Genomic DNA, 26,544 nt, shown 5'->3' on the forward strand with positions numbered 1-26,544 from the left:
TTCTTTCGCATCGTGCGTAGCCAACCGTGCTAATCGGAGGTGTTAAGGAAAGAACAACAAACTAAACACAAAGAGCAGTTCTAAAGTAATGACTTTTCAATCTAGATAACAGAAATGTACAATCTGAGAACAAGCGTGGCACAGAGGTGTGGTAGATCTCACAGGAAGTGGTTTATCCGCTAAGTCCCAAACATGTCATGTTGGTATATGTCAGGGAACTTTGTGTGTGGATGCAACAGAATCAGCAGTGTGACTTTTTAATGTAAAAATTCTATTCTTCCATAAAAAATAAATAATGTACAGTGAAACATTTACAGCCCTTCATCGATCCACTTTTTTGATGAATGTTCCCTCATGTTGCGTCAGTCATGGGGGGGGGGGTATGTTTGACCATACTTCCCCATGCCGGTCAGTGCAGGTTGGGGAAGGAGAATGCTCTGAATGGATTCAGATATCGCTCGCCTACTGGTGACGTTAGCCGTGGCCGGGAATCGCTCGCCTACTGGTGACGCTAGCCGTGGCCGGGAATCGCTCGCCTACTGGTGACGCTAGCCGTGGCCGGGAATCGCTCGCCTACTGGTGACGCTAGCCGTGGCCGGGAATCGAACCCAGGTTGCCAGCTTCAGAGTGCGGTGTGCTCACCACTGCGCCACTGCTCCCCCACCATGCTTTTATTTCGAGCTGTTAACATCCGTGACATTAAATGGAATGAAGATCACTTTGTTTGAGAAAATTGTACAATTAAAGCAGTGAACTGAAGTCTAACACTTTACTACAAAGTGACGAAAATATTAGTTAGCAAAAACCATCAATAGTTGATGTTTTTTTTATCGCAATTTATTTGAGCAAATGTTTGAAACATATGGATTTTGGGCCTGCACAGTTTTTTTTGGTTTTCACCAGCGGATATTTTCTCGTAATCTTCCCTTGGCTAACCTTCATTGCAGTGCGAGTCCACGAGTGTGCTCTCAAGCAAAGTCACCGCGAAGCCACTTCACAGAGCCCCGGCGGAGATGCCCACTACGGAGCCCTCTCCAAACGCACAACAGAAACCTCTTCCACGTTTACTCGTGGCGAAGCCATGCACTCGGTTTGACCGTAGCATTTAATCTTATTAGCTTTACTCTTTGAAAGACCCTGTCCATTGTTGAGATAACAGCTGCCTGCAGCCAATTCGCTGGCACCTGCCCAATGCAATATTCACATTCCCTCGAATACTGAAGCGGTTAATTCTTTATACCCCCTCCTTGGAGTTTTCATCGAATAGCCTTTCGTCTTTGGAGCGATAATATGTTTAATTAAATCCCACCACGTGTAAACACACGCGTGCACTGTACTATGTAGTCAGGGTGTTGGGAGTGTTTTATGTTTACACGATGGGGGCAGTGGAGCGTGGTTGTTGCCTGGCGCTAAGAACCTGGTGCCCTGAGTTTGATTCCCCGCCTCGATCCACAACTACCTCCAACACATCTGCCCAGCGTGGAATAGGAGTAGTAGGCCAAATATACCCTCGAGAGGAGGTAAAGGGATCATCTACCTATAGCTTTGCAGAGACACTGCAGCAAACATATTTTTCTTCTCAAAAGTTGTTGAACTAAAGTGTTTATAGATGAAGATTGTGTTGTGTGGTGCTGCGGGAGTGAAGGGTGGCGTGGTTTTATGAGGGTTGCGTTTGACAGGTTGTATCGGCGTGCGGGGAATCGCAGGTAACAATCTTGACGCCCTGCTCGCTGCTATCGAGTCTGTTTGGAAAAGGTGTTCGTGGAGGATTTTCGTGGCTGAGGAATACCTTTTCACTAGTCAGGTCTTCTGGCGCACGGCACCCCCCGTGCGATCTCTAGACAAGTTAAGCTGCTGATGCGAGGGTCACCGTGAGTTCACTTGCAGTCCCACGATGCTCTCTTTCGAAACACAACAGCACGTGCCGTGGTTGCATGAAATTTTTTTCCGTACGAAGAACCAAGCAAATATTGAGGACACCCTGAACACTTTGACATCACGGGGAACGTGGCTCGACTAAGCGCTGCGTTGTTGAGCAAAATGTTCGTGATTCGTCGTGCGTGTTTATCTAGCAACTAAAACGGAACTGTTTTTAAAAGTGTACCAGGTAAGGCCCACTGAGCTATACTGCTCTTTTCAGAAGGGACCTGGCCACAAATGATAGCTCAACGAAGTGGCTAATCACGTGGAAATGTATAGCAGCCAAACAAAATTAAACGCTTATTTATAAATGTGGAGGACCCGGGGAAAAATCCTTACGTGACTACGGGGAGAGAGACCCGCAAACTCTACGTTAAATTATATATAAAAATTTACAAGCAATCTTTTAATTCCTAGCTGATAAGTTTGGAGTAAGGAACTATTTCTCATTTTTCTTGCAATAAAAGAGATAAACTCAAGTCATTATTGGATATTTCGGAGACAAATAAGCGAAGAGTGGGTAAATGATCTCAATGGTAAATGTTTAAAGTTGATTATTTTGTGTTGAATCTCAAAGATAATTATACATTTCCTCCGAGGAGTTGGTGCTTCCAAGAGTTTTCATTGCACCTGCTCAGTGGGAATTTTTACAGCTGCTCCCAAGGGCCAATGGTGGACCGATGCTTATCCTGAAATTGCTCCCCGTCCACTTATTGTGTCCTCAAGCTGTGTCTCCTTTAAACAGGAAGGAGATATAGCTGAGGTCATCTCCCGATAAGTGGCGTAGCGGTGTATAATGAGTTGTAAACGTCGAGCCTTTGGGATGTGCTCAAAGCGCCCGTTTGGTCGGGAAACTGAGAACTGCAAATCCCGCGTCATCTCCAGAGAAACATGAATTATCGTTGATTTACATTGTCCAAAATACTCGCGTAAAATGTTATTGAGGACAACATTTCACCACCGCGCTGGCTTTTGCTGCACTGGTGGGCATACCATGGACATTGCTGGTTTTACTTCCACGCTTAAACGAATTCCACGTCAAGCACAGCCAAAGGGGTAAAACCAGTCCTGGTAAATGAGCGATGGGTGGTGCTCGTCACCAGGGTACGCGAAGTGTGGGTTCGTTGCCAAACTTACGAGCGACCAACTAATTACAAAGTAAACATTTCAGCGATAGTTCAAATACATTGCCTGGCTTGACAACAACAGCAACAATGATAATATATTAAAAATAATTATTGTTTATTATTTGTACAGGCATGCCTGTTTACAATAGGGTCGTGCTTGGGGTTGCCGGGTCAGCTGCTGAGTGTTTTTGACTTTGCCCTCCCCCGTGCTGCCGTGACGTCGCGTGGGATCAGGTGAGCCAGTGGACTCGTCTCTGCGAGGTCACCTTCCCAGCCGCCGTGCAGTCGCTCGTGGACGCCGTGCGGAGCGGTCTGCAGCCGCCGTGTCGCCGGTCGTCTCTCCCGCAAGGTGCCCCCCCCTCCCCGCCCTCCCGCACGGCTGTGAAGCGATGCGACGCCCACCAGCAGTGGCTCTCAAAGCCCTTTGTGGAGTCCCACGCGTAGCGAGCATGGGACGGCACTGCTCTCCCGTTTCCACTCTTGAACCGGGACGTTCCACATTCGTTTTGGTTTGTTGTCTTCCCCCCCCGCCCCACGTCCACGTCACGAGACGAATTAGAATCCATTCGAATGTCTCGCAGAGCAGTGCAACGCATCATCGAGGTTTTTTGAGTTGGATCACCGCCCGACACAGCCAATTAGTAAGGTTTATCATGTAAACAGAACATGGCAATTCGTTACTAGTACAGCACTCACCGGTGTGTTTGGCTTTTGCCTGATGCTGCTGGTTGTAATTACTGGTGAAACGTCATACTAGAAATATGAATGCTATGGGTTTACTCTCCAACACACCGGTGTGCTGTGCTAATAACAATCTGGCATCTTCTTGGTTCTTTCGGTAAAGTCACGTAGAAGGGAAGTAATAAAATTATAAAAATAAAACATAATAAAATGATTCTCACGACGTTTTGGCCACAACACAAGCAGCTGTCCTCTGGTGAAGAAACAGGTCTGTCGAGAAGACAGCATCTGAAAGAACCAAGAAGATGAATCCCTGCAGTCACGAAAGCTTTAAATCGAAATAAAACAAACTGGCATGTTTGGTTTACGTGACAAACCTCTTATGGATAACATTGGTAGCGAAAGCCGATTGCATTGCAACCCTTCATCTTAGAGAATTCTCCACAGAAGCAGATATCTGCTCGAAGCTACCTTTGAGATCCGATCAAAAGACAACTGCCACACACAGGAGAAGGGTGAACCTTCACACTCGATCTGCATATGGGATTAATGTTTTTTTGCAAAACATTCAATCTGATATTTTCATTTTGAGACCTGGAATTTAGCCAAATGAAATGCAGACACAAATTTAATGTCATGTATATTTTCTGTGTCTTGCATGTCATCGAGCCGTGTGTATATATATATATCCCCATCCTATCCTGACCACCGTTTTAGAGGCGCTTGAGCTGGAGCGTCGGCTGGGTGAGCCTGTCCGTGTGCACAACGACGACAAATTACGGCGCGTTAAGCTGCGGGGACGGCAGCAGAAGCAGCAGCAGCAGCAGCGGGAGCAGCAGCAGCAGCAGGAGCCGCAGGAGCCGGCCATGTGTGGTGATGCGAGCCAGGTAGAACATACGATGCACTGAGAAACCGCACTGAATTTCTCTAGCACGTGGACGGACGAATTGTAACACCAATGCCTCGTTTTCACAGCCGTTTGGAAGCATGCTGGCACAATGCTTGCACTGTGCTGGGCCAGAGAAATTGCGTAGAGCCCAAACCCACCTCATGGAATCCAGACCCAGAGTCCTGAACTCGCTTCTTGATCGGAGCGATACGACTTGACCTTGGTCGACCTTGCAAATCGTGACAGCCTCATGGCTTCCGGAGCGTGAGCACTGATGGCGTGGGCCCTTGTGCTGGTCCTGGGCCAGTGCTGGGTCACTCCTAGTCCAGTACACAGGGGTCATTGAGAGTGACCGGCACCACTTTGTGGGAAGCCAACAAAGATCGTCGTAGTGGATGGACTCGCATCTGTTATATTAATGTGGAAATGTACACTGCTTAATAAAGGCCTCCAATGAGCATTTCCCAATGTTAATAGGGAGTCAAATTTACTTGCAGGTGTCAAAGTGAAAAGTGTTTACCCATGTTTCTCTATTTTTTTGGCCCATGTTGATCTGTGTTAAAGATAATATAAGCGGAACTCCATTCTGTATCTACACATGTAAATACAAAATGTTCTAGCCTATTTGCTTTCCAATCCGATAGCATATTGCAGCATTTGTTTAAGCAATACAATTCTGCACCAGTTAACAATCTTTTGGGTGCTCATCACCAGAGCCAGGCTTGTTAACTTACTTTGCCGGATCACCAGCTGCTATTGGCGAGAGCACTCCTCACAAACGACGTGCTCGCACCGGATTTCTTCTGCCAAGGAGAGCACGGTGGAGCTGGCGGCCGCTCTGGCGCGGTTGGCGTGCGTGGGGAGCGACGCGGGGCCCGGGCGCGAGGCCCCCAGCGTGCGGCGCGTGGTCACGGCCCAGCTGCCCGCGCTGGAGCACGTCTTCGCAGAGGGCCTCTACTTCACCCTCACGGACCTCGTCCTCTTCCCCTGCGTGCACCTCCTCCTGGTGAGTGCTGCCTTCTCCTTCTCAGCGCTTGGCCAGGGTGGAAACGGCCGTAATCGCTGGGGAGTATGCGCAGTTGTGCGGTTGCGTTGTTTTTTGTTCCGTGGCTTTATCTGATAATGCATTTTTGGCCTCAATAAGTGTCGCTAAATTTCAAAGGTGGCCCTTAATTTCTTTTTTCTTTTTTTATAAATACAATACATTTTGCATCATTTAAATGTTTGCGCTACTTTACAAAGACATTTTAAGTCTGAAGCCGAGGCACTGCAAGGCTACCGTGGGCAGGTCATGTGATCGACTGATGCAATCGGTGAACCCGTGCACGCCCCCGGGGCGCCTCGGTTTGTAGCACGCTCGCTCTGATGGTCACAACCTTGTAATCTTTAGCTTTTTGGATGTAATTGTATGTGTGTACGTTGAACTTCATTCGCACCGTACGTAGCCAACCGTGCTTATCAGACGTGCGAGGGAAGGACAACAAACTAAACAAAAAAATCAGTTTTAAAGAAATTAGTTTTCAATGTAGATGATTTAGAAAGGCAATAGCTCCAGTGGCTTCTGTATAAAAATTGTGCAGTGCTCCTGCAAAGAAAGATCCCCCCATGGAGTTTTCTTTATTCTCCGTAGTTTTTTCCTTTTCCCAGCAGCTATTCTGGGAAACCTCAATCTGGCGTCACTGATTCTGGCTTCGAGAGATTTTACTGTGTTTATAACATTTTATTCACAGCATCTATAGTCTTTAAATGTTATAGTAACTGTACCTGTAGTAGCTACATTTCTATAAGGAGTCTCGTGGATTGTAATTCTGGCTTCCTGGATCTTGTCCTGATGATGTATTTTCAAATGAACCGTCACGTCTAATTGATATTCGTTTTTGAGAATTATTTTTCCAAGCTACCGGTGAGTGAAAACAATAACAATTGGCACGCTAAACTCTTGCGCACGTGAAAAGTTTAATTTGTTTGGCCGTGTCGGCTGGTGTAGGGTCTTAACAAAACAAATTTTGGCCAGATCATTACGTGACCGCACCCAAAAAATCTATTACGAATCTCAATTTGGCCGTGTTTGAATTGTACCGCTGCTGTTGGCAGCTGCGCTTTGTCGATGCGTAACGCTCGTCGGTGGCTGTGTCGCGAGCACAGGCCCAGCTCCTCTCCGCTGGCCAGGCCGAGGTCCTGCAGGCGGTGCCGCTCGTCACGGCGTGGTACGGCCGCGTGAGCGCCGTGCCGGCCGTCAGGCAGGCGGCCGCGGGGGTCGGGCTGCAGCCTCTCGACCTGCCCCCAGCGCACGCCACGCCGCGTCCGTCCTCCGCAAGCCCGGGGCCCGCGCGCCCCCTAAACCCCGAGGCCCTGGGTCCCGACAAGGCGGCTCCGGCAGTTGCCTCCGCCGCCGCCGGCAGCAGCCGAACGGCTTCCGCGAGTCTTGACAAGCATTTCAAAGGCGGCCCTCGCCCCACGCTTACAAAACTCAAGGTGCTCCACTTTTAAAATATTGGTAGCTTTTGTGAAATCAATGCTCGGTGGGGTGTGTCTACATGCGGGTTTCTGTTGGCGATCCTCAGCCAGTGGTCGAAATTTCCCACGCAAAAGGCTCTCCGGTGGTACGCGTGTTATTGACTTCATAAGGGACGATGATGATGACTTTGTTGACCCCGCACATGGTTTGAACTCATGGTTTCTATATAATCACCCGCCTGCCCAGCGACCTGCGCTGTATCCAGCTGTTTTGTTTAATGTCTGGCCCTTTAAGTTCACTGCTGGATACAATCCATGATGTGTCAGTCCTGAGGGTTGTTTGATCATATTTTACCACGCTGGTCAGTGTGAATTGGTGAAGGGAAGAGGGGGAGGGGAGGCCCAGGACCGGTTCAGATATCACTCAGCACTGACGTTAGCCACGTCCGGGAGTCAAAAACTCGAGTCGCCGGGTTCATAGCGCAGCGTGCGAACCACCACGCCGCCGCTCCCCTTTCCTTCATGCAGCCAAATATAAATAATACAATTGTGTAAAATACAAATAATACAATTGTGTAAGATATAAATAATACAATTGTGTAAGATATAAATAATACAATTGTGTAAAAACACAATGGCGGTGACTTTGTGACACGTCGCAAGCCACTGGCTGACCGTTGCTTGTGTTTTGATTCTCCGTGCCGTCAGGAAGCGGGCATCGAAGCGTGTCTGGATCCCCACCCTTGCTGTCAAATCACTCTTCCGTGGGGTGACTATCCCGCGGCTGTGAACCCTGAAGAAGGTACCGCTTGTCATCGCCGCCACCACCATCCATTCCCCCTCCATTGACCGATGGAGACCTCTGCTTTTTGACTCCATTGTTCCATGGCAATTGCAGCTGTGGTAAAACTCATCTCCGACATGTGCACGTAGGAGTCATCGTTCCTTAGTTCACCGCCTCTACCCTGGCCCTCCCCTCCTCTCCGCTTCGTTTCAGCTCTCATCAGTTTAACTCGTCTGTTGCGAACCTCTCGAGTGAAGTTTTCTGCTCTAGCCCATTTGCTGTTTGTTTTAGATAGTGTGAGATCATTGTTTGATTTATTTGTTTTTTTGCTGTTTAAGAAGGAGTGACGCCTCATTTCGCACAATACTTAATTCTATTTTTTATCACGGTTGCTGAGCAAAGGCCCAGAACCCAACATGTGAAGCAGTCCGCAAGAAACAACACCATTGAGCGTGAAATCGGTGTGATTACAAATATTCTTCAGTTGGGCAAGTTGGTCAGAAACCTGGGAAAAGCGACAATGGGAGGGATGTGGTGTGGTTCAACACTTTTTAAGCGATCTTCAGTGGGTTTACACAGATTTGCGAAGCTCCCAATCTCACTGAGCTGCGAGATAGCAACACAGCTGGTGGGTTTGTGAACCCATCTGTGCGGACCTTGGAGCACGATTCCTCCCAATGCCGGGGGTGTTCTCCAGGCACTACAGTTTGTTTGTCTCGCACGCAAAGCCCCTTCTTATCAAGGACTTGAACATTCCAATGCATGGCCATCCTGACAAAGTCTGCATTGTGGAGCTATTATGGATACATAGATGATATTAGTATCATTATAGCTATTCACAGAAGAGCTCACAGTCGGTCTTGCAAATACCTTTCTTTCATCCGACAACTTCAACCCTCCAAAATACATTTTTAAGTAAAAGTGCAACTTTGGTGAGTGGTGATGTCTTTCCGTGAACTGAAACCACCGTTTGCAAAAAAAAGAGATATAATAAAATAATAAAACTGCCCAAGTGGTCGTCTCCGCTGTGGTGGTCCCTCAGAGGCATTCTTTTTGTTTTATCTTCCCCTGAATTACCGCTGAGTGATGGCGGCATCGCAGATGCCTTCTGGCGCTGGAGTGCGCTACTCTCGTTGCTCATCTCACCGCTCCCACCTGGCGCGCTTCTTCAGGTGGCCGTGCCGTGGCTCCAAGCCCTGTTGAGTGCAGCAGTGGAAACCCGTGGCTCTGAACACGACCCAACGATTCGGCATTACCATTTGGTTGTTTCTACTTAACTGTATTTTTTGGAAAATATTAACGAGTCAATCTTCATTTCCGCCTCTTGCAGAATTTTTTTTTTCCGAAGTTGTAATTTTTTTAAATTCCTGGTATTAAGCTTTACTTGCATATTTTGTTGTAACTGTTCTTGCAGTATTATATAATATACATCTAATTAAAAAGGCATCAATTCAAATCAAGAGATTTTTTTTTATTTTAACACTGAAATCAATGATATCTCCCCAGAACAAAACAACATTATAGCCGCCAGATAGCAGATGACTCAAGACCGAGACGAGGTAGACGATTTCGGTGGCTGTGAGGGGCGATGAATCGGACGAATGGAAGACCGATGGGACGTTTTGTCTCAGCTAAGTTTGGGGCGGGCAACATCTAATCCAGCTCCACCCTGCAGAGCGCTGCAACCCGCTGTTAGGGGGATTTAAACTCAGCCCGGGCTGGGAGCATGGCAGGTGGTTGAGCCGACTCGGGGCGTGGATTACGGTCGCTCGCCAGGACATCTCGCTAGTGGAGAAACATCCCCAGGGGCCGGGTGGCAGCCACGGCTGTATCGCCTTTCCTCCCTCCCTCCCTCCCCGCAGCCCTTCCCTTCCGGCTGCTTCGGCTTCACCCAGGTTGCGTTATTGGCACATGATTTAGCTTATCTGAAGAGCGCTCATTCGTTAAATGGGTTTTTTCTGCCGCTCTTTCTCTGCCTCTCCTCGGTTGATTAACCACGACTTGAAACTGGATATGTACCCGTGCCTTGGCTTATACCTCCAGCGCTGCGCTCTGAAAAGAAGTTTGTTTGTTCAAGTGTGATGGGCTCTAACGCCACACCTCTGGGGGCCTAAAAAGGCCATTTCTGCTTGTCTGAACAGAGGTGCTAACACTTTTATCGGGCCTGCGTCGAACGTCACTCAGCAGCAGCGCTACTTGGCCAACAATCGGGCCGAGGTAGCCCCGTGCCTGTGGTCCCAGCTGGTGCCAACGCGTGCGACTCGAGTGCTCGCCGCTTTACCTGCCGCTGCGCCGGTGTCTTGACGCGTCACCCCCCAGACTTCTCCGCCATGCCGTCCTCGGAGGCCTCGGCTCCGTGAATGAGAACAGACGAGGAGTGAGCTCGGGTGGCGAAAGTCGGGTGCTTAGCGAAGGCACGCCGTGTCCGCCCACTCTTCATTAATGTGCCAGCGTGGCCGTCTAGGGCGACTGCGAGTATAATGTTCCATATGCTTGGCAGACGCTAGTTAAAATGTCTTGCAAAATTGTCCGTATTGTTTCGAGGTCACAGGCAGGTCAAAGGTGTCGGGGTATTACATTTGGCTCTATTACTCGTCGGCGCCCAAAGAGGTATTGAATGTGTTATTGCTCGTCAAAGTTGGTTCGCTCGGTAAGAGGAGTCGAGGCGTCGGAGTGACGAGACCTGAGACGTACTGCCAGCAGCGAGAGATTCTATTGTTTGCCCGGGTGGCCATGGCTGCTGGCATCTCGGTGACTGGGGTTTGTGGCAAAACGAGGGCTTGCAAATGATTGCTGTGTTTGGAAACACGGCCTCAAAGAAGCCGTCCGCAGTGCCCTTTTCATCCAACCCTGAGGCCAGATTCAAAGCCCACCGGCTTTGTTTTTGTCTTGGTCACATTTAATCCAACAAGGCAAGACTTATTGCCAGGATTTAGGAGAAACAAAATGTAACATTCCACCCTTGCATCACTTTCAGTGCTCGTCGAGCAGATTTTCACAGAGCAGCGCAATTACAAATTGTGTGCGCGCTCGTTATCAAATGACACGTGAGTGGGTGAAGACGTTCCGTTTTTCTAAGCAGTGGAACATATTCACAAGATTTGCACACTATTTTTACATTGCAGAGGACAAACTGTTGCCCCTTGGCTGTTAAAATTAATGAATGGCAGAATGCGGGAGAACACCTCCACACTTTTTTTAAATCTTCCATCACTTTGAACAGATTTACCATTCTGTGAAATGTTACTTGGATAGCGGGGTATGTTCAAAAACGGCGACGATGATGAGAGTGGCAGGTTTGAGTGAACAAAAGTGATCGTGTGCGATTTTGTGGTTTATTTGATTGCCATCGCATGTATGTTTTATTGGTTTGTAACCAACAACTTGTCATTATTAAGTTGTTTTAATTTCTAGAATTGTAACGTATGGCTCTGTTTACGTGTAAATAAGTGCGTTTTTCATAAAATCACTGTTCATTTCATGACGAATTTAACGAGGAGGCTCAATTAAGCAGCACGCGATCGTGTTCTTTGCAATGACGTCATGTCTGTATTAACGCACCGCGTAGGTTTTTGGGGCTGCGCTGTACAGCAGCCCTCTGATGTGCTGTTTTCTGGTCGTACCACGCTGTTTGCCACAGTGTCCGACGTTCCGTTCCACGTGCTGGGAGCTTCTTCAGGAACTCAGTTGAAGAAGCTCCTAGCAACCTGAAAATGCATCAGCGAGCTCTGTAAAGTTTTTTTTAAATAAATGTATATACTTGTAATAGGACATGACCGTTAAACGTTGCCTCCTTGTGAGGGTTCAGGGATGCTTAACGTCCGTCTGGAGGTCGCAGTTATCCTGCCGCGCTGGTACTGAGCCAGAGTCGGGGCCCCCGAATGAGCCGACCTTGCGTCTCGAGGCGTTGTGCACCGCAGTGGAAGAATTTGAACTGGCTTAAGATTGTCATGGCCCAGTGCCTAAGATCCAAATTGTTTTGTTTCTTTGGGGTCTCCGTTGCTTACACAGCCCATCACTTGGCTGCCTTTTTGGCCAGTGTGATGAAGAGCAGTGCTCAGGAATTCTACCGTGTCACACTTTCCATTTGAAATACCGTTCAAGGAAAGTAATTTTCTCTCGACAAGCTATATTTACTGTCGGTGCGTTGCAGCAGTTTTCTTGATGACCATCAGCGAAAATGAGATGCTACACTTAAAAAAAAATAGGAGTGTAATGGTTCACCCCTGCGTACAGCAATGAATTTCCACGATTGGATTCTAGAAAAATGTATCTCTTTAACTGTGGTAAATGTAGTGGCTGGTTCTGGTGGCTGGAAAGCGGGTAATGCGAACACATTACATACAACATACGAACAGAAAACCATCTTACACACGCGGTTCAAAGATTGTATCTTATTGAGCTTAAGAATAAATATTGGTCTGTAAATTAATTCACCCATATTTTTCATGTACACATCACTACATCTTTGTGATTTCGGAATTTATTCTGTATAGACTTTTGTAAATGGCATCTTATAAGTGTAAACTATTAGTATTATACATGAATAATCGGGCTCGAAAGCTGTTGTATTGTCCTTTGTCATCCAGACAGTGTCGCGAAATCGCATGCTATATCCACGACGATAGCGTCGTTACGCTCCAAAGGCCGTGGCTCGCACTTGTTAACAGAAATCTACTCGGAGCGAAAGACCCTGTTATGTTTATGTTTTGCCGCTACTTGAAAACGCTGGAGCCATGGCCTGAAAGCATTCTCTTTGTTTTTGCACTTTCGTTTTTTGTGACTTTGAAGTTGACAGCCAATAATTTATAGTCACTTCTCATCGTGACAGCAAGAAGCGTCTCTGGATGATGAATAGTCGGAACGTGTGCCGGGCAGTTGCTCAGTTGAGCTGTCACTGCTTTCCCCAACGGTCCTACTTAACTTTTAAATTATAGGAGCCCCAAGTTGAAATTACTACAGTTCAGTTCAAGGGCCTTGCGCGATAACTTTAACACACCAATAATGAATACTGACGTTTTTGTAGAATATACGATCCAATTATAAGCAGTGGATAGAAATCATCAGATCGTGTGCGTGCCAGAGTATGTAGTTGTGAATTCACTTTGACGAACAGCACACTGCAGCCCTGCAATTTGTGTCGCCACTTCTGGCAGAAGGGCCTCCACTCGAGGGAGCTCTGCAGAGTCCCTCCTGTGGGGAGGGTATCTTGGCCTACTCTTTCTGCGCAGACCAGACATCCTGGAGGAGGTGGGAGTGCCCACACTCCACCAAACGGGAGCTGCCGATCGACTGACCGTGCCGTACCCATTTATACTCCGTCGCTGGACAAAGGCAGGAGGGATTTAAGAAACTTGCCAATTGTTTTGCTGTGTCAGGAGATCGAGCCCGCTGCCTCTGGATTCCAAGTCCAGGGTACTCCCCGTTACACCGCACCAGAATCCCTCGAAGGGTATGAATACTCTTTGTTATTCCAGACGTGGTGCTCTTAAGTGCCCATTATAAATGGGCTTTCATTCGATCTCCATGGGATGCATACGGCGTGGAGGGCGCGATGAGAACGTTCACATCCGGGGAGAAACCTCATGTGCCATTCCCAGCAGATTGGGTTCCCTTTGAGAGCCTGATGCGTTTTCCAGGCACAGAAGTCTGCCCATGGAATACATCAAACATTAAATCACACCGGCGTCTCAAGAGACGACTGAGAAGCTCGCCACCTCTGTGGGTTATTTTTCATGTCTTTGGTGCCTTTGGGTTATGCGGCTGCGATGGCATTTCTTGTGAAGATTGGCCAAATGTTTGTACCACACTCACAGCACCGACATTTGCCACAGGCACCCATGACTGATCAAAGCAATTTCCTCACTGAACTTGATATTTTACACTTATCAAACTGCTAATTGTTAATGGAATTTAAAACACTATGGTCTATGCAGGTATAATTTTAAGTGGCATTCTGAATTAAATTTGACTGATGTGTGAAGCCTTGGCAGCATAAATAAAATCATAAAATATTTCAGCCTTTGGTCAATATACTGCTGGGTGAAGGCCTTCGGATTCAATACCTGTCTTGGGGGTTGTTTTGACCATACTTCACCACGTTGTTTAGTGCAGGTCGATCAATGCTACCAAATACATCGCAGGAATATCCAAATCCAGACAAACCTCCTGCAGAAGAAATTGTAAAAACAACAACACAGTGGGCTCTGTTTGAGTTGGCAGTGTGTATCAGATAAATGTATCCGAATGTGCAACAAGCGTTATACATTCTGCTGCTGTGCAAATCTCCAATATGCGTGCCGGACCTTAGCATACTTTGGAAGTTTAATTTGTAAATGCAGCACGCTTAAAGGAAATACATTTTTGCATAAATAAAAAAAACCTCATAACGTTTATAAAAAAAATTGATTGTGGTCAAACAAACCCCTATCACTCGCACAGCATGGTGAGGTCATCCTCCAGCAGTGGATTTACGAAATCGCGGTACGTGTGCAATTATATCTGGATGGAAACGTAGGCGGTGAATGAAACTGCAACCCTTTGCATTTTTGTTTTGTTTTAAAGACTCCGTTGGTTCAGGCCCGCGCTTGGTAAACACTCCGGATGAAATGTTACCACGTCAGGTTTGGTGTACGGCTGTACCAGGAGCCAAGCAGCCCCCCTCATTGGAAGTTCCTCTGGGTTCCTGCCAAACTCCGCTACGATCTGGCACCCCGGCGGCACGCGCTCCGCAGTCTTGACACATTCTCGGTAGCGGATCAGTGAACGGCGGATCGCGCAGTTGCTGCTACGCTCTTGCTTTCGTTGCCATTCGGCTGAGCGCTGGGACTCTTGCGGTGCTCAGTTTGTGCGGTTATTAAACTCGTATTGATTTTGTTTCTTCCACCGCTGCACGTTGATAGCTCTCGCCCACTTCTCAGCTGTTCCCCGGAGATAGTGCACGCCGCTTGCAACGGGGACGGCTGATGGGGCCCTCCCCCCGCCTCTCGCCGTGGCACGATGGATCGTAACTCCCACGTTCACCGAAAAATACGACGTGGATCTCGGCCGCTGCCGTAGCCGGTGGGTTAGCCAGGCGGGCTGGCTGACACACACGTGACGTGGCTCGCTCGCCCAGGCTGCTTAGAAATGTGTGGAGCTCTGAGCTGCGTGTTTGGATAACCCAGAAGATAACCGGAGGCAAAACTCATCACAGTTTGTCAATGTCAGCCTGTAGCTTAGTAGAGATGCATGCGGTGACACGTATTCCAGGGGTGTCATTGTAGTGGGTAGACTCTTCACTTTGTGTGTGTTGTGTATTTCTTGCAAACACAGTGCTGTTATGATCTGTGGTTGCTTTACTTAAAAATAAAAAATTTCAATTGTGTTGTTGGCATCATGGCTTGGGATGAAGAAGCAGTTTGGGTAACTCACAGCAGGGGCCTATATGTTAGAGAATGGCTACAGAAGAGATTCTTAACCTCCAAATGACATGCAAAACCAGATTTTAATGTTCTGACAGTTTTTTTGTGTACAGTGATTGGTGACTTAATTGAGACCATCAACTCATGGCCCGGATGTGAACCCAGGTCTTGGAGGTACCGGCTCAACGCTCCGAGTGCTGAGCCACCAAGCCACTTCGGGATCTGTAGACACTTTAAAACAATAAAGGTATGGTTTAGCTTGCAATTCTGATAGGAAAACCACCACAATACAGTATTATTGAAATTTTTCTATCTAAGGTTCCTACAAAAACCAGACCACGGCATTAGTTGAATGTCAAAAATGTGGATTTGGCTGCGAGTATGCGATAGCAGATTATATATGGTATTTATGTAATGGCTATGCATCATCTCGCGGTGTGGTCCCACTGACCGCTGTCTGACATTCATGGGTCTCACAATGAAGGCCCTCTTCGTAGCTGCCTGGACGTGAGATCATGGACTGGTGGAGGTGAGGGGTTCCAGAGGCGACTCGTCACCTTGCCTCCTGACCTACACGGGGCTAGGGCCTGTGACAGGTAAATCCTGTTCGGATTATCTCTGGCTCCAGTTCTGTGGCCTAATCCAGCACAAGAGACAGCTGCCCGTCCGACTTTCACTCATTTGGCCGTTTGTGTGCGCACTCGTGGGGGTTCCTCCCCCCCCCCCCCCTCGTCGTCCAGAGAATCCCCCATAGGTGCACTTGAGAGAGATGGCTCCCTCGTGTCTTGTCCATGCGGTCAGCGACTTCAAGTGAATTCTCGAGGGCTTCTCCATTTCTCTTTCTTTAATTATTTTCTTTAAAAGCCACCCTCCCTCACCCAGCGACCACGTTAACCATTTGTTATTGTCACGTCCAGAGGTGTTCCCCCGATGCTTTCCAGTAAGTAAGAAATGCACGAGCGAGGCCGCGTCATTACTTTTTGCCATTCACGACGGCAGTGATAGCGTTGAAGCGAGCGTGGGGCCGAGCGAGGTGGCTGCGTGTCGTGTTGTCGGCCCCCGTAGCAGGGCGAGGTGTACGGCGGCTGCAGCGTGACCCGAGCCTTGCTAGCGCTGTCTGCTGATGGCTCGCTTGTGCTCCAGGGCCACCTTCTCCGTCTTGCTGCCCGCCAGCTGCGTGTGCTCGAGTGTGCTTCAGGAGTCAAAGTGTCTTCGCCCAGTCGCGTCTCGCGTCAGTGCTCATCTCCATTTAAGGCTCAGTGGCCGCTTGCATGAAATACCTTTCGTGGTTTTTTCCCCTGTCTTAGCTTAAACTGATTTAAATGGCAAATAAGTAAAATTCTGCTTTCGGCACTTATGCAACTGGCTTGTATGCATGTACGTATGCACTTAGAACTTGTTTTGCATGGCACGTAGCCAACTGTGCTAATCGGAGGTGAGGCTTGCCAAACCTTTTGTGAAAATTCCACATTCTTCTGGCAGGGCTCAGTTTTTGCCATATAATAGACAATGTAGACGTCCTTCAAAGTGTTACTCGATTTATTGACCCTGAAAGGATAATCGGCTGAGTTAACCCTGCAGATGATCGAATTAAAAAACATCGTAGCACAGAGTTATTTTCCCTAAGGATTAAGAGTAACTTCAGACGTCGTGACAACAATTCTACGCTCATTCTCACTCTCATTCCCACGTTGTAATGTGATTTACGTGGCGAATGTAATTACAGTTTTGTTTGGCGCCCACAGTGCCACAGAGTGCAGTGCAAGAACACAAGACACTGCAATGCCAAAAGACACAATGCCCTATAAGGTAATTCAATTGCTGGCTCAAAGGCATTAGGGACTAGCTTGCCTGTTTGTGAGGTCCCACGGTTGTGAAGGGGAGCCGGGGGAACGGGGGGCAGGGAGGGCAATGTGTGAAATCCGCCCTGGGGATTCTCTAGGAGGTTGTGTTGCAGTTGTTGGGGATTAGTGGAGGGGAGACGTGCCTACACGATGCAGGGGCACTCTTGTTTGGGGCATCGGGTGTGCGGTGGACAACACGGGGGGTGGCGCTAGGTGGGGAACGGAACTGAAGTGTGGATGTGCAGGGGCCGGAAGGGGAATGAAGGATGCGGGTGGGATATGGCACGCTGAGCGACATGGGCAGTATGTTGTGAAAACGTGTGAACTCAAGATGACTATGTTGGGAGGCTACGGGGCAGAGAGAGCGTTGGAGAGAGGCGGCTGTGAGCGTGGCACTGAGACACGGTGTGAGCGCGTGTGTGGGTAGGAACTGGAATGGGCATATGTGGTGGTGGGGGGCGCAGTGTGGAGGAGCAGTGGTGGGGGGGGGGGCAGTGGTGGGGGGGAGCAGTACATTTGAATTGCGGCTGTTTTGGTTTGGACTGTGACACCGTTTAATCTTGAGCGCTGAAGCCGAACACCTGTGTGTGACCTTGAGGTCCCTGATCCCAGGGCTGATCCCCACCCAGCGAGCGCTTCATGCCTGGATTACGTCCCCTTCCGCGGCGAACCGCTCGCCGCGCTGAGCCGCAGAGGTGCGGCGCGACCCCAACGCGGCTCTCGCTCTCGCTCTTCGTTCACGCTTCCTCTGTTGTCTCCCCTTCTCGTTAAAGCTTCCCAGCGAAGGTTGAAATGCGTTGGCGCTGCCCGTCTCTGTAACTCTCACGAGGGTGATTACATAGAAATTGAATGTTTGTGTCGAGTTGTGCAAGAGACGACTTGCCAAATTTATTAATGCGATGCTAAAATCTTTGGCGATAAGCGATAATAGATAAGGCTTTACCAATGAAGGCGATGATGTCACACTCTTCCCGACGATGTCACACGTTTTATGCCTTTTGACGTCATCTTGTTGCGTGACTTGGAAGGTAATGTTATTGTCACTAATACAATACATGTAGGGACAAACGTACGTGGGAAGGCATTACAAATCCTATTGGTGATGCAGGATTCATCTTCCTCGTCTGGTACGCCTTCGACTGTTTTGGGATTTTCTGAATATCATTGATGATTTTTACTGCACCTGGGGCACTTCGTGTTGAAGATTGCAACTGTTTGAAGCTGACCAAAGGAAAATCACGATATATCAATGGAGCATATAAGGTAGTCACTAATACTGAGTAATCTGTCGGAGGTGTGGGGGTAGGACAACAAACTAAACACAAAAATCAGTTGTAAAGAATTGAGTTTTCAATCTAGATGATTTAAAGTTGCATAGCTTCAGTGGCTTCCAAATATCGGAAGGAAGAGCGTTCCAGACGGCCGCAGAACCGCATCTGAAAGTGCAGCGATCCAGTGACCATCTTTGTTCGATGTAGTACATATGTCAGATGTCATGCTGTTTAGAAACGTACCTTGTCTCATGTCCTCATGAATGAATTTGCCAAGAGAGTGAGAGACCGGCTCGCAGAGCAAGACGTGGCTTAGCAGCCTCGACCAGGGGGTGGAGTGCCATCAGCGCAGTGGCCGTAGTGGAACGCTATGCAATGAATCAATCGCCCCACAGCGATTCTGTGAATTGTCACGTGAATTGGTTGTCCTAATTGTACCATCTCGTGTTGAATGTTGAGGCTGCACGTACTGTGGTTGCGTGTTCAGGTTGTACATATTGAGGCTTTGTATGTTGAAGCACCGTGTTGAGCTTGGAGGCTGTGACGTGTGGCTGTGCGGCTGTGTTTGTTGAGATCATGTTGAGGCCTTGTGCATTAAGGCTGTGTTGAGGCTACCTGTGTTGAGGCCTCCTGTGCTGAGGCCTCCTGTGCTGAGGCTGCCTGCCTGTGTTGGTTCTGGGACGGCACGCGTGAAGTCCGTGCGTTGCCTGGCGCGGTGCGGCGAGCAGGAGAGCTGTCCGAGGCGAGGGCCCTGCGGAAACGGCAGCAGCTGGAGAACCTCGTGGGCTGCGTTCGCTCCCTGGCCCAGCCGGCGCACATCATCGTCGACTTCTGCAGCGGAGGGGTGAGCCGGGAGCCCCGAGGAGGCCACTGAATGGAATTATGTTATTCAGTGATTACTATTAAATCATTATTACTTATTATAATAATAACAACATATATATTTGCCCTCTGATGTGTTTTCGGGTAGTGCCGTGTATTGTTCAGTATGATGTCTGATGTTTCATTCATCGTGTTGGAAGCTTCTTCAGGAACTGAACCGATTTCTATTCCTGACACAGCACGGCGGGTTCCAGCAGACAGCCCCGATGGGACCCCGGGACCTCCTTTTTATGCCCCCCCCCTCCCCCAGCGTGGCCTGGCTCCGCCCTCGGCCACGCCCCCTTCTGGAACTCACCAGAAGATTCTGGGCCCTACATCACGTGTCCCTTCTGTCACCTTTGGCCCACATCCTTACCCTGTCCCGTCACGTGCCCTTGCCAGCCAATCGGGCTGCTACGTCCTCAGATGCCCCTTCTCTGCCAGCCACCAGAACCATGCCCCCTAGGGACCTCTTCCATGACATCTTGCGCTCTGCTGGCAGAGAGGGCTACTACACACGCAACTCCTCTCTCTCTGTCGGCAGATGGCGCGAGGCGCCGTAGTGACCCATTATATGTCACTACACTTGTGATAAACATTTCCAAAAATAACAATGTATAACTCTTTTTAGATGATTAATTTAGGCTTGAGGGTAAATCCACGAGTTATTAAGTTACGTCAACATCTCAGGTGCGCCGTTCATCCGCAAATTGGATAAACTGCGCGCGGATAATCGAGAGTCGACTGCATTGTGAGATTAACTGAATGCACCTTTTCCATACCTGGACAAGCAATTCATAAGAACCTAGATGTGAAGCTTTCGTGACTGTAAGGATTCATACTCTTAGGTTTTTTCGGTAAAGTCACGTAGGTAAAAATAAAAAAAATAGAAATAATAATAGTAGAAATAAAATTAATTTATTTCTACTATTATTATTTCTATTATTTTTTTATTTTTTTATTTTTACCTACGTGACTTTACCGAAAAAACCTAAGAGTATGTCATAAGAACCTCTTCAAGCCTCTCTCCCCTAATCCGAGCGCGGTCTCGTCGCGTGTTTTCTTGTTTCACCGCCACTGTGCGCGGCTTCACAGGGCCACCTTGGGATCGTGCTGGCCTACCTGCTGCCCCAGTGCCAAGTAAGCCACGTGGCTGCGCGTATGGTGTTTCACTCAAGTTATTTTTCCTGTTTACTATGATCATGTGCTTAGTCCTCTTGCCTCTGTTTTACAAAACACTCCTTAAAATGGAATTAGCCACAAACATTCCGATGTCGGATCCGCATGAAAAAAAAAGAGTTATTGAGACTTGGTGAGGCTTTCCGAGATAAATGACATGATTATTGTTATTACAAAGCAAGAGACTTTTGAGACAATAGGTTTGCTTTGCAATTGAAACTTGGAGTAAACTTAAACGATTCAAAAGAGAAATGTCAACAATTTGCACAAACTGTGAAAAACAAGAACAAAGCTTGCAAAAATAAACATTACAGAAGCAAACACATTACTCAAACTGAATATTAACTTTAAACCAAAATGTTAAATTGAATTGACAACAAAGTCTCTGTGTTAGAAAAAAAATGTATGTACTGTATATACTTGTTTAATGAACAAAGTCTTGGTGCTATTCTCTCGGTTGTAAAAGTGCATTTAAACGCACTTTTAATTCTAGATTGAAAACTCATTTGTTTAAAACAGCTTTGTGTTTAGTTTGTTGTCCTTCCCTCGGATAAGGGGAGAAAGAAGTTCAACATACACACACCGCACCTCCGATTAGCGCGCTTGGCTACATACGGTGCGAAAGAAGTCCAACATGCACACGCACGTGCACACGTACACACGTACGTACAGGTTGTGCTGGTGGAGAATAAGGAGCAGTCGCTGGAGAGGGCCCGGTCTCGGTGCCGGGGCCTGGGCCTCAGCAACGTGTCGCTCTACCAGTGCAATCTCGACTACTACCAGGGCACCTTTGACATCGGGGTGAGCATCACACAAGAGACACAACTGGTCTACATTCATTCGTTTTTTTGCAAGTTTAACGATGTGTAAAAGTGTAACATCGGTTTAAAAATGTAGAGGTGCAGCCATTTCTCACGTCACTGCTGGCCGAAGGGCCTCCTCTTGGGAGATTTCTAGAGAATCCCTCTCGAGGGTATTTGGCCTTCTCTTCCACGGTAGCCAGATGTCTTGGAAGAGGTGAGTGTGACCACGCGTTGCCAATCGACAAACTGTGGTGTCGACATCCATGCTGCTGGGTGGGAGGATTCTAGAAACACGCTCCAAGGCCATTGGTTCCCCGTGATTCCCTTTCTCTCGCCCCAAAAGCTCAGCGAAGGCCACACGACGGAACGGTCACACGTGCACACCGCTAGCGAGCGCCCTGTTATTTGTCGCACGGCCGCATCACCGCTCCGCCCCTCGCCCCGCCGCAGGTTGCGCTGCACGCGTGCGGAGTGGCGACGGACATGGTGCTGGAGCGGTGCGTGCGGGCGCGCGCTGCCTTCGTCGTCAGCCCCTGCTGCTACGGCTTCATCCAGAACACGGACAAGGTGTCCTTCCCCAAAAGGCGAGCGACACCGGCGTGCGAGCGGCGGTGACTTTGCCCTCCCGTGTGCACGCCGGGGGGCACAGGCGGTGCATCCGCCGGTCATCTCGGTCGGTTAACCCAGAACACCTGGGTCTGTCTGTCTCGTGACCTCCTGCCTCAAAGTGCACCTAGCCTGGCGCAGGCACTGTGGCGACGTCGCCGCGACTTAGTAGGGGCGAATGGTGGCTGTTGTGCTGTGCCTGGCAGGCTGGAGCCTGCGGTGGGGCTGTGGTTGGGCCACTGAACTGTGAATTTGGATCCCACGAGCCGAGTTTGATTCCCGGCCACGGCTAACATCGGTGCCAATTGCCGAGGCCAGGCTGAAGCCTCCCCTACGTGGACCCAGCCTATCATAATTGGAATATAAACCTCTACAACATCCAGTGAAAATCCTAAAGTGGCAAATAGTTTTGACTGAATTTAAATTATCCAAAATGCAATGTGTAATATACAATTTATTTATAGGTTATTTTGCAGGTTAGGCTGCTTTGTACTTTTCTCAATGTGTTTATAGCACACGAATGATAAGATTACGTTTATGTACTGAGGGTGATATATCGTTAGTTAGATTATCCCAATAAATTACGACACCAACCTCAAAATTATTATTTCTTCAGTGAAATGTACGGTTGTGTTGACAAATCACGTGCTTTGTCTCTCATCAGTGTAATCTGTGTTAACCTCCACGCCATGAGCCAAATGTTCCCAAGTGTGAATTACATCACCACATGTGGCTGAAGTCTGATGATTTTTCCTTTGTGCTGTGATTTATGACCCTTTCAGCCAGATGTTTCAGGAGGTGTTGTCCTATCGGGTAAGTGTGACTTTACACGACTAGGTAGGTTCTGCATTCCCATGCGAGGAATTCCCACTTTCTACAACGTATTCACTGTGTACCTATCATCGCGTAACGCAACACCGTTACATTTGCAGGGAAGCATGTAAACTGCACCTCCTGGAAGAGTTATTTACAAACCTTTAACATTCATCGATACACACAACGTGTCGTTGAAATGATATATACTGTTTGTCTGCCACTGGATGTAGACCTCTCCCCCTCTGTGCGCCGTATTCATGATGGAGGTTGGGAATTAAACTCCGGTCGCTGGATTTTCTTGTGCACTGAATGAACCACGATTGCCACCACTCTCCCGTGCCCAGAGCTTTAGTGGGTTCTGTTTTAAGGCTCATATATCTTGGTTATAAAACAAAACAGTGTTTCTAAAAAACATTTTTCAGTAAAGACTTTAAAAAAATACACACAATGCTGCTTTAGTTTGTAGGATGGGGTAAGAGTTTAGACAAAAATGTTGAGCAGCCCACCCAGTAGGACCTACAGCACCAGGAGTGGTTTTATGCATTTGGCTGCATATTCCATCATATTGTCATTATTTTATGTTGGCTGTAAAATTAATGCACCTATTTACGAGCAATATGCTCTGGACCATGCATCCCTGCCTGCATACAACAGCCGGCATTGTGGGTGAGGTTTGAACCATCAGAGTGGAGTTTGTGTTTAATAAGAGGCAGTGAACAACATTAAGGGTCATCTGGCTGCATTGCAAGCTTGAAAGACAATCCATCAGTGTATTCTTTACGGTAATCTATGTGAATCTGGGCACGTGTGCTATAGATTTACACATCTTAAACCAGACAGGAATTGGATTGGTCTCCATGAGCAGAAGCTAGTGGGACACTGTCAGGCCAGATCTTGGAGGCCGCTTGGGGCACCACGGTGGCTAGGAGATGTTAACTACCTCGCCTGGTGTACAGCAGGTCGTGGGCTCGATCCCGACCCTGACGCCTGCTGCTGCTGCTGTATATTGGGAGTTTGCATGCTCTCCCCGTGCTCGTGTGGATTTTCCTCCAGGTTCTGGGGGTTTTCCCCTCCACATTTAGAATCAACGTGCGTTTAGAGTATTTGGCTGCTACACATTTCCATGTGATCAGCCACTTCGTTGAGCTGTCATTTGTGGCCAGGCCGTTTCTGAAAGAGAGCTGCAATGTCGCTCCGTTGGTAGCAGGCGTCGGTGAGGCATTGTAGCATTGTGCTGCCTTGGGCCCTGATGGCATCTTGGTCTTGAAACCAGGTGTAGACTGGCAGCACAGGCCTCGTGTTTGAGAGTTTTGGACACCTCATTGCTATTTTTAGTTACCCTACGTTTTTGGAAACTTCAAACACTGATGGATACTATTTCAGAGGATCGTCATCTCAAGTGAGTGATACATTAGTTGACATGTGAGTTGTATCGGTGCATATGCAGCGTCCATACGGCCTTCAGAAATCACTGAATTTCAACACGATCTTGTAAAGAATAATTCATATTTGACTTTAGATGTTAACATTTACCACAGATTGTATTATTCTTTTTGTAATCCTCAGACACAGCTTAAAATAAAACAATTTAAACATGTGAATATATATTTTACACCACTACATCTTATTTACTGTAGATGTGTACAGCATACAGTAGGCAGACATGACATGTTTGTTACATAGTTAAGATGTTTTACAAATATAGCAGTTGAGGCAGTAACATGGCCTATCAGCAATGCGTTGGTTGCTTGTTGCAGAGATTCAAGGTTCGGTTTCAGTGGCCGCCCTGGTTATTGTGGGTGTCTCAACAGTGGACCTTACAGGACCCTGTGGCGTCTTTCGCAAGAGTTGGCCATTGTGTGTGGGGTGTCTGTGTCAAAATTGACCAAGTTAGAAAATTACCCGCGAATGAATCGGTTGGGATTGTACAAAGCGGATGTTGCCCTCTACTTGCAGACCGCAGAACTTGGGCAATTGTTGGTGCCAGTTGTGGATTGCCTTCCCACTCGTCTGTGGGTTCCTGCCGCTTTCCATTTGAAAGCCGAATGCGTTACAAATCTTACGGCGTTGCGATATGCAAATTGGATGAATGACGTCGCTATGCAAAATAACGCATTGCATTACTCACGTCCTTACGATTACGTTGATAATTTGTGTAACAAAACAGAACAGTGGTCGGGTTCAGACGGGCGAATCGTTCCACCCCTGCCATACAGAAGAAGAACAAGCAACCCGCGTATTTCCAGAAGCTAGCCGGCTACGCCTGATTGCGGCGACGGCCGGTTTGTTTGTCACGGCGTGACGGTGCCTCCATGCCTGCTTGTTTATGTTCGTGCTCCCCACGACTGCCGTTGTGTGTCTGTGCGTGCGCGCAGGAGCACATGGTCTTATGCAGGTTCGCCGACCAGACCGCACAGCACCTCTCCGCTGACAGACGCAGCACAGGTGAGGAGGACGGGGGGGGCGTGTAGGACCCCATCAGAAACGGAATGGCGGCCAGCTTGGGGTTGTTGATCACGAGGCCCCTCGCTAGCACCTTGGGATTAGCACGTCCCCTCGACGCAAGGCACGCTGCGGCACGGACTGACTCTCCCGAGTCAGCATTTTGAACATTTTGCCGTTACCAGTTTTGTGCGCCGACCGCTTTGCTGTGAACAGTGTCACCCTCAGGCGTCACTTCTCACATTCCTGTCATCGCACCCCACTAGCCGCCTTCCCATGCACGGTGTCCCCATGCTTACCAATGTTTCCAATCACGTGGATAATATCTGCGTATCGGTGTTTTGCGCGTGTGTGTTTGTTTATAATACGGGTTAATCTGAATCATTGGAGATGCTGTGTATGGGATGGTAGTCGTAAAAAAACTTTATCATCATTCTCTCTGCACTAGCTAATCTCATGTGGACTTGAATCAACAAATCCCCAAAGCTCAGTACAGATTGTCCCAACGAGCACACAGATATAGACAACATACCACTGTCATCATTGCACACTCTTTTAGAAGCGTCAACCATCATGTCAGCACACCGTAGCTTACCCTCACAATGAAAATTCAATACGAGGTCAACTGTCCTCTCTGTTAACAATCCTACTTGGCCTTGAGCCCGGCTACCCCTCTCCCCTTTCTTCTTTCTCCCTTGCCCCACTTGCACCTTGCACTGCAGCAGCAGCAGCAGCAGCCAAGACCTCCTGGTGAAACCTCTCTGTAACCCTCTGCTCAGGAGACGATCGCTCTTCCTCTGCTGCCCATCCTGTTTTTATCTCCCACCTCCGACTCCATTCCCCCCCTTTTTTTTTGTTAGTCTGAGCTCAAATCTTCATCTTTATCCTGTAGAAATCTGAGTACTGTGACTTTCGCCGGTAATTACAACCAGCTTCATCAGGCGATTTTGCCAGAAATGTTACGTGCCAAAATCTGCCTGATGAAGCTGGTTGAGATTACGTCGCACTCAAATTGTCAATGTTGTGGGTTTACTCCCCTTCAACACTGGTGTAAAGAAGTAGTAACTAATTGACACTTTTTTTCGTGACAAACCTTAATAATTGGCTGTGTCAGGTGGTGGGCTCACAACACATTTATATTTACGTGATGTAACCCAAAAAAACTTCATTATAAATAATATTGGGCGCGAAATCTACGTGATAAATCATCCTTTGGCGTCCTACCTCTCACTCGGCATGAAATGATGCATTGGTTCTAATCGGTTCTCACGCTCGTAGGCTCACAAAGAATCAACTCTTGAATTGAATCGTGGGACCAAATCGTGACAATTTATGCAACCGCTGACTGAGTAATCGTTGGATGCCTATTTGGTGACACTGCCTTAGAAGTGGTGCACTCCCCATACCACGTCTCCCCTTTCTTGCCAACTCTCTATACCGGATCTTTGTGTGCGCTCAAAT

General features: G+C 48.1%; 1 protein-coding gene across 1 annotated transcript in view; it reads left to right on the forward strand.

Moving 5' to 3' along the window:
• Positions 1-26,544, forward strand: part of GSTCD (glutathione S-transferase C-terminal domain containing) — a 42,066-nt gene that overhangs the window by 13,049 nt on the left and 2,473 nt on the right. Inside the window, exons 6-16 of the mRNA XM_078603051.1 lie at positions 3,282-3,396; positions 4,446-4,615; positions 5,429-5,623; positions 6,763-7,092; positions 7,783-7,876; positions 19,105-19,220; positions 20,333-20,377; positions 21,089-21,217; positions 21,670-21,803; positions 22,608-22,638; positions 25,017-25,086. Of these exons, the coding sequence (XP_078459177.1) occupies positions 3,282-3,396; positions 4,446-4,615; positions 5,429-5,623; positions 6,763-7,092; positions 7,783-7,876; positions 19,105-19,220; positions 20,333-20,377; positions 21,089-21,217; positions 21,670-21,803; positions 22,608-22,638; positions 25,017-25,086 (1,429 nt within the window). The remainder of the gene's footprint in view (positions 1-3,281; positions 3,397-4,445; positions 4,616-5,428; positions 5,624-6,762; positions 7,093-7,782; positions 7,877-19,104; positions 19,221-20,332; positions 20,378-21,088; positions 21,218-21,669; positions 21,804-22,607; positions 22,639-25,016; positions 25,087-26,544) is intronic.

Source organism: Lampetra planeri, chromosome 19, assembly GCF_965212315.1.
Source record: "Lampetra planeri chromosome 19, kcLamPlan1.2.h2, whole genome shotgun sequence".
Classification (NCBI taxonomy): Eukaryota; Metazoa; Chordata; class Hyperoartia; order Petromyzontiformes; family Petromyzontidae; genus Lampetra; species Lampetra planeri.